Source organism: Pyrus communis, chromosome 5 (assembly GCF_041283825.1).
Source record: "Pyrus communis isolate YQ-2024b chromosome 5, ASM4128382v1, whole genome shotgun sequence".
Classification (NCBI taxonomy): Eukaryota; Viridiplantae; Streptophyta; class Magnoliopsida; order Rosales; family Rosaceae; genus Pyrus; species Pyrus communis.
The window spans coordinates 5,692,505-5,713,113 of record NC_142569.1 but is presented as its reverse complement, the minus strand read 5'-3'; the positions used below and the strand labels follow the sequence as shown (position 1 = coordinate 5,713,113).

Sequence of the window (20,609 nt, the reverse complement as noted above, 5' to 3'; positions counted from 1 at the left end):
AGAGGTGTTCTAAACATGTTCTAAATATCATATCGTCATCCATCAGATATGCTATAAGAACATGGGTTATAGGAAAAATAGTAATAATTCAAACTAGCCTTAGTAAGCATGTTATCTCAAAACGTTTCATAAAACATAATCGTAAAGTCATGCTTTTCTGTGTATGCAATTCTACCATTAAAACATGCATTTTTAGAAGGGGTCCACTCACAGTACTTCGCCGTCGAAAAGCCACGCCATCTAGCGAAGAAGGAAACGCCACAGATAATCGCCCCTAAGCACATAAATGGTACATTTAGTCAAACTCTACTCAAACGACTGAATTTGGGAAAACGGACATCGGAAACGGGTTCAGGACGTCGAAATTAGCCTAGGAGGGGTCCCGCACGAAAACCCAAAAAGTCAACGGTCAAAGTCAACGTTGACCGTTGACCGGTCAAAGTCAAAGTCAACGCTGACCGTTGACCGGGTCAACGGTCAGACCGGGTCCGGGTTCGGGTCAACGGGTCACGGGTTTGGATCCAGGTTGGGTTAAAGGGTTTGGACTTGGGTTGGATCCGGGTTTGGGCCTAAAGGGTTTGGGTTAGGATAATTGGGTTTAGGTTTTAGGTGGGTTGGGTTTGGGCTTTAACCCATACGGCCCAAAGGCCCATAACAGAAAGGGTGATGGGCTTGGTTCACACGGCCCTAAGGCCTAATTTACAAGGGAAATGGGTTTGGGCTACAACCAAGGCCCTAAGGCCTTTGGGTTTTTAAAATGAAACAAAATAAAAATAAAAAGGAAAAGGTTTAGGGCTTTGGGCCAGAGACCAAACAGGCCTAAGGCCCGTGTGAGGGTGAAGAACGGCCCGAAGGCCTGGGTGCGCCGGAGAAGGACGCCGGAATTCGGCCGGAAAGTTCCCAAGCTCCGTTGGAGCTCACAACTCAACCAAAACATGTCATTCAATATACCAAATTGAAGCCCCGAAGGTAAGGAATCGAAATATACCCTTGGTTCCCGTCATTGTGGTCGGAGTTGGCCGGAAAACAGCCTGGAAGCCACGGGTGTCCGCCGGAAACTGGGTAAGATTCAAATGAATGTAACTTCTTCAATACTCAATGAAATTAGGTGAAACAAAAAGGAAAGTTGTAGTACTCAGCGAGACGAAGAGACTGATACCTCGCACGCCGGCCAACTCGCCATGGTTTGGCCGGAAATTGCCTCGAAAGGGGCGATGCTCGCCGGAAAACTGAGAAATGTCTCCGGGGTGGTTTCTTCGTGGTTTGACGTCCAAAACACAACCACAGGGTTAGAAAAGAGCTATAGGTGTGGGCATGGGTGTGTGTGTGTGTGTGTTCTTGTCGGAGGAAAGAGCACCGAGAGTAGGAGAAAGGAGAGAGAGCACGGGAAGAAAGAGAGAAGAGAGAAGAGAAGACTTTTTCAGAAAAAAAGGAAAAGGGAAAGGGAAGGAACCGGGGGACAAAACAGGGGGTGGGCCCCTTGGGCTCACCAATTAAGGTTCAAAAACAATTTTAAAAAGAAAGGTATCCCCCAAATTTAGTGAAAATACAAAAATACCCATTTTCCTACTTAAATCCCGGGACGGGTTATTACAACGGTTCCTACTGGGCAAGAAGGTGTCCAACTTTTAATTTTCCAGTTATATATTTTATGCAGGCCGAGCAACAATGTCGGTGAGCAAACACTTAATCATTGGTTTAGTGTGGGTTCTTACAAGTTAGAGGAAAGAACAAAGTCCTGATTGCATTCTCTTACATGTTTCTGAATCACACACACACTAAAACCACTGGATTCAGTACTCGTTCTGACCACCTTGCTCTAGTCAAAGAGAACTAAACCTCTAGTTTTAAATTTTTATTATCTCTTGTGTAAAGCATAATTCAACACTTATCCTGAAAAGCTTTGCCTGAGAGACAATCATCAAACAAGGGATTGAACTTCACAACTTGCATATCATGTGTGTTTGGATTTGCATCATGATTGCCATATATTTAGGGGGGAGTGTTTTTGTTTATCAGTTTCATATTAGTTCATGTTTATCTCTCAAGTCTTCTAGGATTGGTTATGTTGTTCAATGCTTACGTGGTATTCATGCTATGCATCGGCATTCGATAGTTTCTTGTTGAATTTAATTACATGGTTGTGTTTGGTTGGTTCTATCATTTTTTTGGATATCCTTGACAAAAAAGGAAGAGCATGTATTTATTACAGGGATATGACATTAAGGGGATCATAGTTTTGATATGACATTAAGGGGATCATAGTTTTTCTTTCATATGTGGTACTTTGGATTCGTTTATCTTCTCATCCCATACATGCTTCACGGGTTCCGTTGTTTAGTGACTTGCAGGTTGGTTGCGTCATTCATTGGAAGCAAATTAGTTTAGTGACTCGGTTTGAGTCAATTGTAGTTTGTTGACGTTCCTTTGGTTTTGTCTAAGAAATGTCAGAGGAGGAGGTTGTTAGTGCAAGAATTGGCAATTCCATAACACATCATTTTGGTCCCTGAGATTGAAAATCAATAGAAATGGTCCCTGAGATTGTCCACCATCCATTATTTTGGTCATTCTGTTAAAAACTCCGTTAAGTGGTCTCGGACCAGAAACTAAGATTTTTTGCCAGAAGTTTGGGCAATTTTCAAAGCTTCGTAACTCAATCATTTCTTAACCAAATTCGACCCATAATATATCAAAATGAAGATAGGAAAGTGTTAAACAAGATTATAACTATTTGGAAGCCCAATGGTTCCCAGTGATGGTCGTAAAATAGCCTGAAAGGTAACTGTTCTGCAAGAAAACTGGAAAACTCGCCGGAAATTGGGTAAACTTTAAACGTTCATAACTTCTTCAATACTCAATGAAATCGAGTGATTCAAAAACGAAAATCATACTTCTCAACAATAAAAAGAGAATCATACCTTTTTCCAGGGCTAATGTGCCGTGATTTAGCTGCAAAATAACCTGAAAAGTGACTGGTCCGCAGGAAGATTGTAAAATTGGGTAAACTTTAAACGTTCATAACTTCTTCAATACTCAACAAAATCGAGTGATTCAAAAATTAAAATCATACTTCTCGACGATAAAAAGAGAATGATCCTTTTTAAAAGGCTAAATCGCCATGGTTTGGCAAAAAAATAGCTTGAAATGTGATTGGTTAGCGGGAAAACTGGAAAACTGGGTAAATTTTAAACGTTCATAACTTCTTCAATACTCAACGAAATCGAGTGATTCAAAAAAGAAAAGCATACTTCTCAACGAGGCAAAGAGAAAAGTACCTTTCTTGACAGCTCAAACGCTGAGGTTTGGTCGGAAAATATCTTGAAAAGTGACCGGTCCGTGGGAAAACTGGAAAACTCACCGGAAACTGGGTAAATTTTAAACGTTCATAACTTCTTTAATACTAAACGAAATCAAATGATTCAAACCGAAAATCATACTCCTCGACGAGATGAAGAGAATGGTAGCTTTTCAACGGTTAACTCGTTGTGTTTTGGCCGGAAAACGGTTCGAAAGTGGTTGTCTTGGTCTTATCGAGTTAGCCACTTTCGAGCCATTTTACGAGCAAACCACGGCGAAGGTACCATTCTCTTCATCTCATCGAGAAGTATGATTTTCATTTTTGAATCACTTGATTTCGTTGAGTATTGAAGAAGTTAGTAATGTTTAAAGTTTACCCAGTTTCCGGTGAGTTTTCCAATTTTCTTATGGACTAGTCACCTTTTAGGCTATTTTCCGGCCATCGCCAGCAACCACTGGGCTTCTAAATAGGTATAATCTTGTTCAACAATTTCCTATCTTCATATTGATATATTATGGGTCGAATTTGGTTAAGAAACGATTGAGTTACGAAGCTTTGAAAATTGCCTATACTTCCAGCAAAAAATCTCAGTTTCTGGTATGAGCTATGGAACCACTTAACGAAGATTTTAACGGAATGACCAAAATAATGGATAGTTGACAATCTCAAGGACCAAAGTGATATGTTATGCAAATCTCAATGACCATTTTAACTAAAAAGCCTTTTTTTATATGTAATTGTTGAGTCTAAGTCTCTTGCACTAACGATAGCAAGAACATCAAGCAAAATCAAAGACATCACAAGTTTGTCATTTACATTCATATAGACAAGGTCTAATATTGATTTGAAAATGTTAATTAAATATTATTGTTTATATACTATGGGTTGTAGTTTTTAAATTGGTGAATTGTGGTGCGTTTATTTGATAAGGCTTTGTTGATTAGGTTAGTCTAGCCCATTAAAATTGTAGCCGCAGCTCAGCTAGGTGTAAACAAGGTTTATTATATATATATATATGACACACCCCGATCCAGAAAGTCCACTTGAACCCTGAATCGAGCTGTGTTGGCCGACACCTGGAAGGTGACGAAGCCATAAAATGTGATAGTGTATAAAAAGTGAATAAATTTGAATCTAAAAGTGTCTAAGTACCAGAGTGCGCTACGAGTGGGTGCGAACCCATTTCACACGCGATGTCAGAGCATAGGTAAGGTACAGTAGTGTGGGTAAGAATCATACCCTCAGAAATATCCATCAATACTAAGATTCGCCACAGATTCTTGTCGATACAAACTTAGCAGCTAAAACCTGGAGGGCACCAAACAGAAGGTGTGAGGAAGCAATAAAAACAAGCTTCCCAAAGTTATTACCTCTCTAAAAGTAATGCCCCTAAATGTAAAACCCGTATCGTTTTCCATAAGACAGTACAACATATATACATATATCCAAACCATACTCAGAAATGACTAAAACCACGGTTTGCCATCAACTCCACCATATATTAATAAGTAGGCCAAATGAACTAAATCAATACAAAGTGATATATCAGTTAGAGTCATCTAAAATGCTATGTACAACTTATCCATATCTCATCAATCATGACTAGCATATAAGTCGGAGTCACCTATAGTGACCTGTACGACTTATCGATATCTCATCAATCATGCCTAGCATATAAGTCAGAGTCACCTATAGTGACCTGTACGACTTATCCATATCTCATCAATCATGGCTAGCATATAAGTCGGAGTCACCTATAGTGACCTGTACGACTTATCCATATCTCATCAATCCTGGCTAGCATATAAGTCGGAGTCACCTATAGTGACCTGTACGACTTATCCATATCTCATCAATCCTGGCTAGCCAATAGCTCAATAAGTATACCTGCACACGAGTCGGAACCACCTAAAGTGGTCTATACGACAAGACTGGGTGTAAATAAATACGCTCAAGTGCTACGATCACGTGAAGACTGGGCGAATAATCGCGGGTCACCTACGAGTCGGAACCACCTAAAGTGGTATGTACGACATGACTGTGCACCTACCTTGAATCCAAGGTGAGCGTAAGGTGCGGGAGGTGAACATCACGTGAAGGACTGTGCCCTGGCCACGGGTGGGAGCGCTAACACCGGGGTGCAGGTTTATGAGCTCTCAATGCATCTCAATATAACATGTGGAACTCATGGCAACCAGTATGACAGTATCGAAGTTGCCTAACACATAACTGTAGTCATGCTATAACGCAATCGATTCAACTAGTACCATAAACTCACCTGAACTTACCTGGGTGTCATGAGTTCACCTTTGCACTTGAAAGCATTCCCAATAATTATATGCAAGTAATATACATATTGATATACCATGGTGCAATCTAATACTCAACCATGTCGTAACATTCTCAATTATAAACAATACGGTGTGAAGTGTACAATCAATAACGCCCTACTCCCGAACTACTTATTTTTAGGGATAATTATCCATGACGACCCAATTAACACTAATTTAGCTAACTAATTCATAAAACTAAAACTTTCATTTACCAATTTCCTTCGCATTACTCAATTTCCCAAGCAAGGCTTTTGTCTCAAATATTTTATGGCTGCATCTAACGTCTCGTTAGACTGCCTACGTACCCTAAACAGGGATCAAGCCATTCGTAGTTCATATACTTCAAGCATTCACAATAATTATATATCAAAGTAATATGCCTAATCAATTTAAAAGCGTCGATAGAACTCTAAAAAATATATACGATAAAAAGGAAAAGATGCACTCACCTGGAGTCCACGCTATGATTCTCTAGCACACGCATCGAGGCGTCCTGAATGATTGGTCCCTGTGACCAATTATCAAATCACATCTCAGAACTCTTATCCGCAGAATATGTAATTCACATAAAACACAACCTCAACGACATTATAAAATAGTTTGAGACCCATTGACCACAAGTCAACCGTCGATCAAAGATCGACAGTAGGATTTACAACCCTGTATAACTTGACCCGGAAGATCCGGATATCAGATTTTCAATCCGCAACTCCCAACGATCCACAATATGTTTCTAGAATAACATATTAAAATTTCATTACGATCCAACGGTCAGATCTCCGCCAATTACCTAAAACAAGTGGCCGCGAACATTTATTTTACTTACAAATCCAATTCAGGAAGATCCGTAAGTTGGATTCCCGATCCATAAGTCGGATTCCCGATCCATAAATTCCTATGATCTTTAAATATTACGTATTATAATGTATCCAGTTTTGGTGACGATCCAACAGTCGGATTATCGATTCACATTTTTATCAAGTAACGTATCGTAACGAATTTAGGTTCCAACTATCAACCTACGTCATTCAAATGAAAAAACTGAATTCAAGACATTTGACATAGCCTAAAAATAGCATTGGCGGCCCACTGGCCACGCGCCGCCGCGGGTGGCGGTCGGCCGCCCCGATTCGCCGGAAAATCCAACTATTTCCAAAAATTCTCAAACTTCACAGAAATGAAGATCTCAGTGAGTGGAGAAACTTTCATACCTGCCATGAAGTCCAAAAGTGGACGGAAGAAGGTCAATTTTGCCCACAAAGCCGGCGGGTGCCTAAAACTTCCCGACGTCAATTCGTCGTCTACGGTGGTCCAACGGGGTCAAGATTGGTTGGGTTTTGCTCCTGGGATGATGGGATACAAAGCCCAAGTGGTGTCATCGGCCATCGCTTTGCCGATTTGCCGGAAAATCCAAAAGGGTGGCCGGAGCACCATTGATTTTCGTCAACTTTTGTAACCTCCAACCGCCACATACCATGGTTAATCAAGGTGGTTCTTGGGTGGGTTTTGTAGAGGGGAATGAGAGATTCAAGATGGTGGTGGTGGCATCGAAAATCTCCACCGGAGTTGGCCGGAATCGGCCTTGGAAAATGGACCCGCGGTGGGTGCGGGTGGACGGGAACTACTTCCTTTTTTTTTTTTTTTTTTTTTCCTCCATTTCTGATTGTGCTTCACCTTAAATAACCAATTTCTGATTGGGGATTTAATTTAATTAACACTAAACCTTGAATAACCAATTTCGAACGTCCGTAACTATACCGTTATAATCCGGTCTCGCAAACAAATTTTGCCTATACGTTCGTACCAATGAGTACTACGAGGATATGCTAAAAGAATAAGTCCCACATCTCTCAAGTCGATGGTCAACGGAAGTCAAAGCCCTTACCTTTAGGGCAATTTCGTAAATTCACGTTTTTAAAATAAAATAAAAACGTAAAATTTGGAACGGGTTGTCACATATATATATATATATATATATATATATATATGCGCATTAGGGTTGCCGCATGTTTCAGCGGAAACAGAGAGCATATCAATATGAGAATGTTCTTTGTGATTCTCGTAATTGATTTATTGTGTTAAATCATATTCATATAATTTATATTGCATGATTGCAGATCTCATATGCGTTGAGAAGAAGTATTGTGCAAAGTTCGTGTTGGACTGATCAATGACCGCAACCTTGTCATGCCACACTTTCATATAGAGAGAGAAAATTTGACGAGTACTCAATTAGCAAGGGCGTGAAAGGCGAAGCTGCCTTCTAGTATACATGTCTAGTAGTTGGAGTGCTAATAACAATTCTCTTTTTGTATTTGTTTGATTTATAGTAGATTGTTTTCTACGTGACAAAGTTCCCGAGAAATTTTCGTAGGTTTTATCTTGTTAAATCCTTCATTGTTGTATATTAATTGTGCATTGCTAGTTAATTTTATATTTCGTTACTGCGAATAGTTAGGATTGCAAATCTGTTTCAATCGTAGGATATGATATTAATGAACGTGTACATGTGGACCATTATGGTACTTTCAAATTGGGGTAGGATTCTCTCCCCTCTTTTTTTCCCTCCCCCTCCTATTTGAACGGTCACAGTTAAGCCATGTCAACATTTTATATTAATTTTTTATAACGAGAGAAAGACAAAATAAGAAAATGTGAGAGGAAGAGAGGAAAGGGCATGGAAAGAGAAGGAGAGAGAATTATAATCCTTTCAAATTGGAATGCCACAAGTTTAGTAATCATGATTTTGCTTTTCACTAAAAGTTATGAAGCATACAAATTGACCACTAGACAAAGATTTCTTTCCTACAATTAATGTCAACATATCCACTTGGGTTCTACTTTGGCAAACACAATTCACAAAAATCAACCATTATTAAACTAACTTCAATTCCTTAATTACCATTGTCATCGCTTCCTCCTCTTTAAAGGCACTCTTCTCTTTAGAGAATCAGAAACATAAAAACTCATTAAAAGATGAAGGCCTTAGAATATGTAATACTATTATGTGCAGCATTTCCAATCTTTAGTTTGATTTCAGTGTCATCTATCAATTCATCCTCAGTTGAATACAATTTTCTCCAATGCCTTTCAAATCATTCTCATTCCTCAAATCCAATCTCTGAGGCACTTTTCACCCCCAAAAGTGCCTCTTTTTCTTCTATTCTGCAGTCATATGTGAGAAATCTCAGATTTATGGATCCCATAATCCCGAAGCCTATGGTGATTATTGCAGCCAAGCACGAATCCCATGTTCAAGCCACAGTCATATGTGCCAAAACCCTTGGCTTGGAAATTAGAATTAGAAGTGGCGGACATGACTATGAAGGCGTCTCCTATGTATCCAGAGACGCAAAAGATTTCATCCTTCTTGACATGTTTACTCTTCGGTCCATCAACGTTGATTTGGCAGATGAAAGTGCATGGGTTCAATCTGGGGCTATACTTGGTGAAATTTTTTATGCAATTTTTAAGAAAAGCAAGTACCATGCCTTCCCTGCTGGGGTCTGTCCTACAATTGGTGCTGGTGGGCATTTCACAGGAGGTGGTTATGGTAACATGATGAGAAAATATGGGCTTTCCTCTGATAACATTGTTGATGCAAAAATAGTAAATGTAAATGGTACAATTCTTGATAGAAAATCAATGCGGGAAGATCTATTTTGGGCCATTAGAGGAGGTGGTGGATCAAGTTTTGGGGTCATTCTTGCTTGGAAAATCAAGCTGGTCCGGGTTCCTGCCATGGTAACGGTGTTTGATGTCAAAAAAACATTGGCAGAAGGTGCAACAGACATTCTTGTGAAATGGCAACAGGTTGCTGATAAGCTAGATAATGATCTCTTCATAAGAGCCGTTCATAAACCAGTCAATCGAACAATTGAGGTTTCTTTTGTTTCCTTGTTTTTGGGGAACTCCGATAGACTTTTGAAGCTGATGAGCCAAAGCCTTCCTCAATTGGGTTTGCAGAAAAAAGATTGCATAGAGATGAGTTGGATTCAATCAGTTTTGTTTTGGGCTGACTACAGAAATGGAACCACTCCTCCAGATGTTCTGCTCAACAGGTTCCCCAGCTCGGGAAAAGTGTTCTTGAAGCGCAAATCCGATTACGTGAAAGAACCAATTTCAAAGACGGATTTGGAAGCCTTGTGGAAGGTGATGATTGAGATTGGAGAAGTTATGATGCTGTGGAATCCTTATGGAGGAAAAATGAGTGAGATTCCTGAGACAGCTACTCCATTTCCTCATAGAGCAGGCAACCTATTCAAGATTCAGTACTCAGTTAACTGGAAGGAGGAAGGGGTTGAGGCCACCAAAAAGTACTTGCGTTTGATGAAAAAACTTTTTGAAGCAATGACTCCTCATGTGTCCAAGAATCCAAGGGAGGCTTTTTACAACTATCGTGACCTTGACGTTGGTACGAATTTAAAAGGTGCATACACTGAAGCAAATGTGTATGGAACTAAGTACTTCAAGGGTAATTTTAAAAGATTAGTGCGTATTAAGACAGCAGTGGATCCTGACAATTTTTTCAGAAATGAACAAAGTATTCCAACTAATAAATCCATGGAACTATGAAAGAGAAGCAGAGGGAGCTGTTTTTGGTATTTTGCAGATATAGAAATAAAAGATGAAGATTTTGTTGAGATTAGAGAAACTACGACATAGAGGGACCTTGACGTTGCTTCCATGAATTATATAATCGTTCTTTTTTTTTTTTCTCTTGTTTTCTTTCTTTCTCTTCTCTTACTTCTCTAGTTTTCATTCTTTTTTGGTAGAGTAAATTCAACACACGCAAGACCATCACTATTAGCCAGTATAATTAACGATCCAGATAAGCTGTACTAACGAAGTTACAACAAATAAAGTTACAACAATTCTTTTTGGAGAAATAGAGGCTAAACAATAAAAGATCGTTATATTCAATCACTGTAAAGTAGGATCACACCAGAAGCTAATACAAAAAGTAGCTTAACAGAAACGCCATCTACAAGAACTCAGAAATGAAAACTAACTAATAAACAATCACAACCATATATTTCTTGTTATGAAGTCCCAATCCATATAACTATTCTTTTCTTCTCTTTTCCTACCTCTGTTATATAGATGATATAAATAAATGGTAAATGTAGTATTACTCAATATTTCGTAAGTAAATCGCAATTTACTTTAGAAATTATTTTTCCTTTTGTTAAGAGGTGGAAGAAATTCTTCAATCCTCTCGACATCACCCGTCGGCCGAAATACAAACAATGGAATTTGTATTGGGCTCACCAAAGTGGGGCAAGTCGAGATCCAAATGCAAGGGTCTCTTTGTAGGATAATAGTGAGTACCCACTTTTTAATTTGTTTTCACATATTTTGTTGTTTTAAAAAGTAATAGGTATATTATTAATTCTCCTTGCGCTTTGAAAAACAAAAAATGTGGGACATTTTTGTTGATTAGGTCAAATAAAAAAGTAAGTATATAAAGTTCTCATGAATGAGAATCTAAATATGATCCTTCTTTGTATATGTCTTCGATTATAGGATGATGGGAAGCAGTAACAGATACAAGCAAGAGACCCTGTGCATTTGAGTTCACCAAAATGGGATTTGGATCCTCTCCTGAGCTAATGGAGGGGATCCTCTTGACCCATTGAATTTTTATCCAACGGCTACAAATAAGGGGTACCTTTAAAGTTATAATAATTGTAGCCGTTGGATAAAAATCCAACGGTCCATAATGATGGATCAGGAGAATCTTTTCTATTAGTTCAGGAGAGGATCCAAATCCACCAAAATGAGCCCGTGTGGGACCGAAAGCATGCATCTCCGTTGTTTGGGTGACTTGGAGCAACAGATGAAGGAATTTGCTTGCACGGTCAACTTGTATAGCACAAATTTAATGTCATAATAATATTCCGTGCCAATAATACAAGAAAATATATATATAAGAAAAAAAACTAATGCATGTCGGTCATGTGGCGTCCGTGCCATACAAGTCTTTCTTAGAATCTTGCGTGCCTCTCCAATTTATCTCTCTTCAATTATCAATCAACCACCTTTTCAAGCAGAAACTTCCTTCCTACTTCCTTTTATTATTGCTTAGTTGTTAAGCAGACACATGGTATTCAATCTGACAGAACGCAAGTGAGAATTGTTAGGATGCCAAGTGGCATCATCGGGTTTGTCCAAATGTAAGGCCAAGATGGCTAGTTAATTGACAAGACTGTTAGAAATTGTGGGATGTGTGTTAGAATAATCTGTTAGGAGAACAGGAGGTTGTTTGGTGAGCGAGATACGGGCGAGTATATAGGGAAATACCTGTAAGAAGGTAAGTGTGTTGTTTTGTTGTTGAATGTAATACAGGAGATTTCATGGAAACTCGAGCCATTTCGGCAGTTTTACCCCTTGGGTTCTTCCTTCTTCTCCAGGTTTCAATGGCAGCTTCAGATCCAAATCCAACCCAAGACACCTTCCTCCAATGCCTTTCCAATTTTTCCCAAGATTCCTCCCCACCAATCTCTGCAGTCACGTATTTCCCCACCAACCCTTCATACACATCCATCTTAAATTCATACATCAGAAACCTTCGCTTCACAGACCCCCAAACCTCAAAACCCTTATTCATAGTCGCCCCGACAAACTTTTCCCACATCCAAGCTTCAATCTTTTGCTCCAAAATCCATGCCCTGCAAGTGAGAATCCGCAGTGGGGGTCACGACTATGATGGGCTCTCTTATGTGTCTGAACTTCCGTTCATCATCATCGACATGTTCAGTCTTCGATCTATAAGTATCGACATAGAAGATGAGAGTGCTTGGGTTGAGTCTGGTGCGACACTCGGTGAAGTTTATTACAGAGTTGCAGAACAGAGCAAGATCCATGGCTTCCCAGCTGGTGTTTGCCCGACTGTTGGGGTTGGAGGGCACTTGAGCGGAGGCGGATATGGTAATATGATGAGAAAGTATGGCCTTTCTGTTGATAATATAATTGATGCTTTAATTGTTGATGTTAATGGAAGAATCTTAGATAGACAGTCAATGGGAGAAGACCTTTTTTGGGCTATTAGAGGTGGAGGCGGAGCTAGCTTTGGTGTGATTGTTTCTTGGAAAATCAAATTGGTTTCCGTCCCGGAAATTGTCACTGTTTTTAGAGTCGAGAGGACTTTAGAACAAGGCGCCACCGACATTGTTCATCGGTGGCAATATGTTGCTCATAGAATTCATGAAGACCTTTTCATTAGGGTGGTTGTGATGCCAGTGAATAAGAAGGGACATCAGACAGTGAAAGCCAAATTTGTGGCATTGTTTCTAGGAAATGCAGAAAGGCTTCATGCTTTGATGGATGAGAGCTTACCCCAATTGGGTTTGAAGGATGAGGATTATTCCGAAATGAGCTGGATCGAATCGGTTTTGTATTGGTCTAATTACGCAATTGGAACTCCCACTGATGTGTTGCTTGAAAGACAAGAAAAATCAAAAAAGTTTCTGAAGAAGAAATCTGATTATGTCCAAGAGCCAATGTCAAAGGCAGGTCTTGAAGGACTTTGGAACAAAATGATGGAACTGAAAAAGCCAGTGCTAACATTCAATCCCTATGGAGGAAAAATGAGCGAAATTTCGGAGCTCGAAACCCCGTTTCCACATAGAGCAGGAAATGTGTACAAAATCCAGTACTCGGTGAATTGGAAAGAAGAGGGTGTGGAGGCTGCAGACAGAAATATTGATCTGATAAGAAGGCTTTATGAGTTTATGACTCCTTATGTCTCAAAGTCACCAAGGTGTTCATATCTGAATTATAGAGATGTTGACTTGGGTACAAATGGAAATGGCAATGCAAGCTACTCAGAAGCTAGGGTTTGGGGGAGAAAATACTTCAATGGGAATTTTGACAGATTGGTACAAGTGAAGACTGCAGTAGATCCAGGAAACTTTTTTAGTTATGAACAAAGTATTCCATCTCTTACAGCTTGGGAGGGTAAAATGGCCGAGTAATGGCTGCTTTGTTTATACTTTTCTCTCTCTCTCTCTCTCTCTCTCTCTCTCTATATATATATATATATATATATATATTACTCATCGATTGGATTGTGAAGTTGTAAGGATCAAGAAATGAGTATTTATTTCTGATAAAGATATTGTGGATGGTATTAAGATTTAAGACAATATTAGTGCGGCAGTAAACTTTTCTACAAAGATTGGGCTGCGTTCAATTTGGGCCAGAGCCCTATCAGTATACTGGGCTTTAAGCCCAACACAAATGCTCATATTTGATGTATACTCCTCTAATTTTTAACTCTCAGCCATTGTCTTGTTTCCAGATTAAAATGCATAATATGTTGAAGGAAGAAATAAAGAACAATTGTGTCGAACTTGAAAATAGAAAATGGATTGCTCAAGAAACTTATCCATTCTAATTTCCTTCAAAATGAGAGACATAGAAAGAAAAAAAAAAGTTTTTCTTCTGTTTAATTCAATACATATGATTCTGTTTTCTGAGATAGTCGGATAATAAAAGTGGCCTGGCTTGTTCGTCTGCTTGTATTAGACATAAATAATAATCTTATACCTGTTATATATCGAAATAGTTGTGTTATATTATATGATAAGAAAAGTCAAGAGAAAAACCGTCCAAGTGAAAATAAAGACAAATAGGTTATGATTGTATCAAATCCAGATAATAAAAAGAATTACAAACCCAATTAAATATCCAAATTAATTTACTCGAAAATTCTAATTAACAAGGGAAACATGGAAAAATAGGATCAGTAAAATATCTATATTACACTAAGGCGCCAACCAGAATACTTTGGTATGACATTCATCATTCATGGAATTCAAATCTTAGACTTCTCCAAAATAAGAGAAATATAGCTAAATCATAGTGTTAATTGTAAGCAAATCATTAAAAAAAAAAAAATGGCTAAGACTTCATTTGTAAATCCTCAAAAATGCTTATAGTATGCCCAAACTTGAGATGTGGGGTAGCCTCCCCTCCATCCTAAACTTTTTTTTTTTTTTTTTCCTCACAAAGAAAAATGATATATAAAAGGAAATTCTTATTGCAAGTGGAAACACAAACTTTCCTAAAAAGTTCAAATTCAAATTCTTATTGGAAACGGACTTACATTGCAGCTTTGCACCTAAAAAGGTTCAAAGAAATGACGAACTGGAATCAAAGTAAGAAGTACTTGTAAACAAGGCTCTCTATACCAAATTAGACAACTAATAGACTGCAAAAGATGTTATCATGTTAGAGAATGAACTTACAATGTATACCAAACTTGCCATGTTTAATTATATATTTTTCTATGGTTTGGTGTCTTAGATGTGAAGATTGAAGAAAAGCTTGGAGAAATTGAAGACAAATACGTAGAGATTGCAAAGAAAGGAGAGCTCAAGAGTTTGGAAGAATAAAATGTATTTTTTTATGACGAAGTAATCTTACACATCAGCTATATATTTTGCTTTCTTACACAACTTGTAATAGAAGCTAAGTCTATGGATAATATTCTCTCCTAACTTCCTTAGCCACTTTTAACAACTTATAACAACTTTTTAACAATCCTTATAACTACCTACTTTATCTATTGACGAGTGGCAATAGCTAGACCCTTGATATATCTTGACTTAGATCCTTAGCTTTGTCTTCATGCTTGAGGGAACTAAGCATGAGATTGCCATAGTATTGTTGAAACAAGGATGCATACAGTCCTTTAGTGAGTATATCAGTTGAATGATCTACATAATAAACATGATGCACATGAAGATCTCCTCTAGTGACTCTTTCTCTGACAAGGTGATAATTTGTCTCAATGTGTTTGGACTTATCATGAAACACGGGATTAAAGGATAAAGCAATAGCTGAGACATTATCACAGTGGATCATTGGTGGTAGAAAAAGAGAAACATATAGGTCACAGAACAACTGCCTAATCGAAGCAATTTCTACAACTATGATTGCAAAGGACCTATATTCAGCCTCTGTTGAAGATTGTGAAACAGCGTGCTGCTTCTTTGATGCCCATGAAATAGGATTCGAACCAAGAAATACCACAACCTCTGAGGTTGATCTTCTATCATTTGGGTCACCAGCCTAATCTATATCACTATATGATTGTAAATGCACATGATGTGGTTTAAAATGAATACCATAAGTGGAAGTGCCCTTGAGGTATTTGAGAATCCTCTTTACTGCAATGACATGAGATTCCATAAGGTTATGCATGAAGTGGCAAGCTTGATTCACAGAAAATGCTATGGTAGGCATTGTGGATGTGAGATACTGAAGTGCTCCAACTACACTCCTATATTGAATAAGGCAATGATATGGTTTACCATCATCTTTAAGTAACCTGTTATATGGTAGACATGGAGTATCGCATGGTTTACAATCCTACAAGTCAACTCTGTCAATCAACAAACAACCTTTTCTGGTGTATTACTGATTTGTAAGCCAAGAGAATAGTGTAGTGTACCCAAGTCGTTCATTTCAAATTTTGTAGTAAGTTCTGTAATCAAATATGATATTAACTGAGAAAAACTACCAGTTAGAATCACATCATCCACATAAAGAAGCAGTACAACAATGCCTTTTAAAGATTGCATGCTGGACAAACAGAGATGGATCAGCTTGAGAAGCTTTGAACTCTAATGCTAGTAAAAAGCTAATGAACATCTCATTTGAAACTATTGGAGCTTGCTTAAGTCCATATAGTGACTTTTGAAGCCTACAAACATAATTGGGTGGATAATGTGAACTTTGAAAACGTGCTCCATATATACTTCTTCCTGAAGAATGCCATATAAAAACGGATTTTTTACATCCAATTACCTGAGTGGCCACTTGAATTGAGCAGCTAAGCAATGATTAGTCTAATGGAAGTGCTCCAACTACATACACTCATGTATTAAACAAGGCTATGATATGGTTTACCACCATCTTTAAGTAACATGTTATATAGTAGACATGGAGTAGCACATGGTTTACAATCTTACAAGTCAACTATGTCAATCAACTCATTCACATAATTTGATTGTGACACAAACAACCTTTCTGGTGTATTACTGATTTTTAAGCTAAGAAAATAGTGTATTGTGACAAAGTCGTTCATTTCAAATTTTGTAGTAAGCTCTGTAATCACAAGTGATATTAACTGAGAAGAATTACCAGTTAGAATCACATCATCAACATAACAAAGCAACAACAATGACTTTTGAAGAGTGCATGCTGGACAGACAAATATGGATCAACTTGAGAAGGTTTAAACCCCAGTGCTGGTAAAAAGATGAACCTCTCGTTCTAGACTCTTGGAGCTTGCTTAAGTCCATATAGTGACTTTTGAAACCTACAAACATAATTGGATGGATATTGTGAACTTTGGAAACCTAGAGGCTGCTCCATATATACTTCTTCTTGAAGAATGCCATGTAAAATGGATTTTTTTACATCCAATTACTTGAGTGGCCACTTGAATTGAATAGCTAAAGCAATGGTTAGTTTAATGGTTGTAGGCTTAACCATATGACTAAAAGTTTTCCCATAGTCTACACCCTCTTCTTGGCTATAACCCTTTGCGATTCATCTGCATTCTTCTTAACTCTGTAAACACATTTACACCCAACTAGGTTCTTATCATGTGGAAGAAGAACTAGAGACCACCTATTCTAAGAGTACAAGGCATCAATTTCTTCCTTCACTGCATCCTGCCGTTCTGGTACTTTTGATGCAGCTTTGAATGTTTTTGGTTCTGAGGTAGGTGATTGAGAGGAACCAACACTAGCTGAGAAGCCTTCCTTTTAGTAATATCATTCTTGGACCTTGTTTGCATAGGATGCACATTCATTGGGTTAGAAAAACAACGTGAAGTTGTTCATGTTGAAAATCAGGGTCCACAGGGATGAGATACTGTGTAGGTGAGTTACCAGTAGATAGTGGACTAGGAGAATGATGTATTGATAAGAGATTTGAACTATGTGAGGATGATGTTTGAATAAACTATGAGGCACTAGATACGTGCGTTTCCAAAAAATCTGAAGCACTAGATGCATACTAAGAATCTGAGGCTCTAGATGAGTGTGAATTCAATAATTCTGTGGTTAGAGAGAATTGGAAAAGTATGTCATTAATCTAGATACGTGTGTTTCCAAAAAGTATGAGGCACTAGATGCAGTCGATGAATTTGAGGCTCTAAATGAATGTGAATTCAATAATTCTGTGATCGGAGAGAATTGAAAAAGTACGTCATTAATCTTTCCAAATATTCAGAAGAGAATGTGTAGTAGAAGACAAAGTATATACGACTTTGTTAAGTCGATCCTTTTTATTAAAGCAGTGGTCCCTTGATTTGAAAAGTCCAATACTTATGGCAGGCTCCATCCCCTTCGCCCACTGAATCGACATTATGTATGATCATTAACCTTGCTAGTGCCAAATAATGCGACAATGCTTATCTTCCAAAAACTGCACTTTGAATCTCAACACGACAGACTATTTCCTTTAGCATTTCTTTTAAAAGGTTTGGTACAAAACGATTAAAAGGTTTCTGGATTGTAATTAAAAACAATTATAAATTAGAGGCGGCATGGATAATACAGTTAAAAAATTTCCTTGTAAAATGTGGAAATTTTGAACTATGTTCTGGAAGTTCCGTGATAATCACCCATATTTATTTTAAAAGTATTTGACGTGCTTCTAATAAAAGCATTTATGAGTACAAATGGTTTTAGCTAGAGCAATATTTTTAAATTTTGTCATTGTTTAGGTCTATTGAAACTGTGTACATCTAATATGAATTCAATCTCATGTCATTTGGCATTATAGTTTAATGGTAATTTTTTCTACTTAGTTTTATGTCAACTCATATGAATGACGAGCTCAATACCAAATTATTTTAGTAGGTTCACTGTTTAGCTTAAGATATTTTTTTAGGAGTTTTAACGAAAAGTCCATGGTACTGTTCACTTTAACGAAAAACCACATTTTACACTAAAAAGTCAATCATGGTACTATTCACTTTACCCTTTATTTTGTCCTTATCATTAAAAGTCATAGTTTTCAAACCCTTTTCATTAGTTTTCCTTATTTTTTTTCTAATACAACAATATAATATATTACACTAAAGGATGGTGAAAATACATTGGTGTTGAGGTTATTCACGATATTCAAATATATAAAATCTCACTTATTAATGAAGAAAAATACCATTAAATTATAATACTAAATTATTTTGAAGACATCCGCAATCGATGATTAATGTTAGTCATCTAGATGCAAACTGACCATAATAAGCACACGTTACCTGTACCCACAACTGGACAACTACATAGATATATGCGTGCATTTCGTTATCAAGACAAAGCACTCTCAGTTGGAAAAATCAAAACGAGGAATTTTTTAATACAGGTGAACTTGTTTGACATATATGCATATGGTCTCCGGTTGGAACATTTTTTTTTTTTCCCTTCTAAAAGCTGAGTTATAAAAATTTGTTAATTATACCCAGAATAACTGACATATTTACTAACAAGTCCACTTTGGTGCATGTATGTATGCTCCAAGGTTTTAATAGTTTTGTAAGTGATAAAATAACCTGCGATCATTGTCATTACATGCTGTCTATATATCTTCTTTTGTAGTATTTAGACAATAGGTCGAGAAAAGGTCCATCTCTTACAAATGTTTAATTCCTAAAGTTTCACGGGATATAATATTATGCAATAATTGCAGGCTAAATGGGCAAATAATATGACCTAACCAGTAACCAATAACCAATTTCATGCAATGGAACAAAATATTCACATTTAGGGTTAAACTCTATCATCTAATACAACTTATCTCTTTAATGTCTTGTAATAATTATTTTTACTTGTACATCAGAGGTTTCATTTTCCACTGAAATCAATCTCTATGGTTCCAAAAATATTATCGTTGATTCGTATCTCCCTATTTATAAAACAGTAACTAAAACCTGCTACTCCGACATAACCCTTTTCTAAATCTTGGGTTTAGTATTTTTATTTTTTTCTAATAAATCGTGGGTTTGTTTTTGTCTTTGAGAAAGGTCCAAAACTCTGACTTTCTTAAAAAATGGGCATAATATCTTGATAATTTTTTTTCTTCTTCTAAAAGTTCTTTAAAACAATTTCACCGATTTAACAGGAAGGTACGATTATTTTTCTGTGAATTATGTGTATTTTGTAGGACTAGGAATCTTCAATTTGATTTTAGTTTGATTTTTCCCATTAAAACCTTCAATTTAAAACAAAATAAAAGTCAATAATATTAAGTCAAATTATAAACCATGTAAAAGTCAAAATGGACCCAATTTCAGTGTGCTTGAACCACACAAAAATATCACATCCATGATTAATCCCACCGAGTTTTAGGAAAAGTATGATACCTGAGATGTGTATGAATGATTGGTGCAGAATGCCCGAACGGCAAATGTAAACTCCCACATCGATCAACGGAGAGAGGATGATGTGCCTTATATGTACATGCCCACCTTCATATAGCACAAGATCTTTTGGGAACTCACTGGCTTCGGATTCCATCGGAACTCTGAAGTTGAGCGAGTTTGGGCGAGAGCAATTCTAGGATGGGTGACCCACTAGGAAGTTATTGTGTGAGTTCCCAGAAACAAAACCGTGAGGGCATAGCCGGGGTCCAAAACGGACAATATCGTGCTACAGCAGAGTCGAGACTAGGATGTGACAGAATGGTATTAGAGCCACTTGTTGGTTATATGTCAACAATTTGTGATAAAATTATATATGCTAATAAATAATAAATGCAAATAGGAAATTAACTGTGTATAAGCAATGAAATAATATTGAACAGAAATATTGAAGATCGAGGTTTGCGTATCGTAATGTCCTTGAAATAGAAATTTCATTTCTACTCAATGCTTGTAGTTCTATGGACGTTTGCTTCACCAAAATTCAACGATCAAGTCAGAATTATAGAAGAAGAATTGTATTTTCTATGTTCTAAAT

At 37.5% G+C, this 20,609-nt stretch overlaps 1 protein-coding gene, 1 long non-coding RNA gene and 1 pseudogene across 5 annotated transcripts in view; 2 read left to right on the top strand and 1 right to left on the bottom strand.

Annotated features, from left to right (window-relative positions):
• Window positions 1–20,609, bottom strand: part of LOC137726621 (uncharacterized) — a 36,370-nt gene that overhangs the window by 812 nt on the left and 14,949 nt on the right. Inside the window, exons 1-3 of one of the 3 annotated variants that reach the window (XR_011067653.2) lie at window positions 1,160–1,382; window positions 989–1,058; window positions 212–274 (exon numbers count right to left, since the gene is read on the bottom strand). This is a non-coding gene — a long non-coding RNA (uncharacterized LOC137726621). Of the gene's footprint in view, window positions 1–211; window positions 275–988; window positions 1,059–1,159; window positions 1,383–20,609 lie in introns of those variants that run through there. The other 2 variants (XR_011067652.2, XR_015962349.1) reach the window with 2 other exon arrangements.
• LOC137721556 (berberine bridge enzyme-like 14) lies at window positions 8,589–10,345 on the top strand. Its single transcript, XM_068460656.2, has one exon. The coding sequence runs from the start codon at window positions 8,608–8,610 to the stop codon at window positions 10,204–10,206; it is 1,599 nt and encodes a 532-aa protein (XP_068316757.1). The 5' UTR covers window positions 8,589–8,607; the 3' UTR covers window positions 10,207–10,345.
• Window positions 11,892–13,914, top strand: LOC137725993 (berberine bridge enzyme-like 8 pseudogene; annotated as a pseudogene). The gene has a single exon (XR_015962348.1). The product of XR_015962348.1 is annotated as a berberine bridge enzyme-like 8 pseudogene (transcript).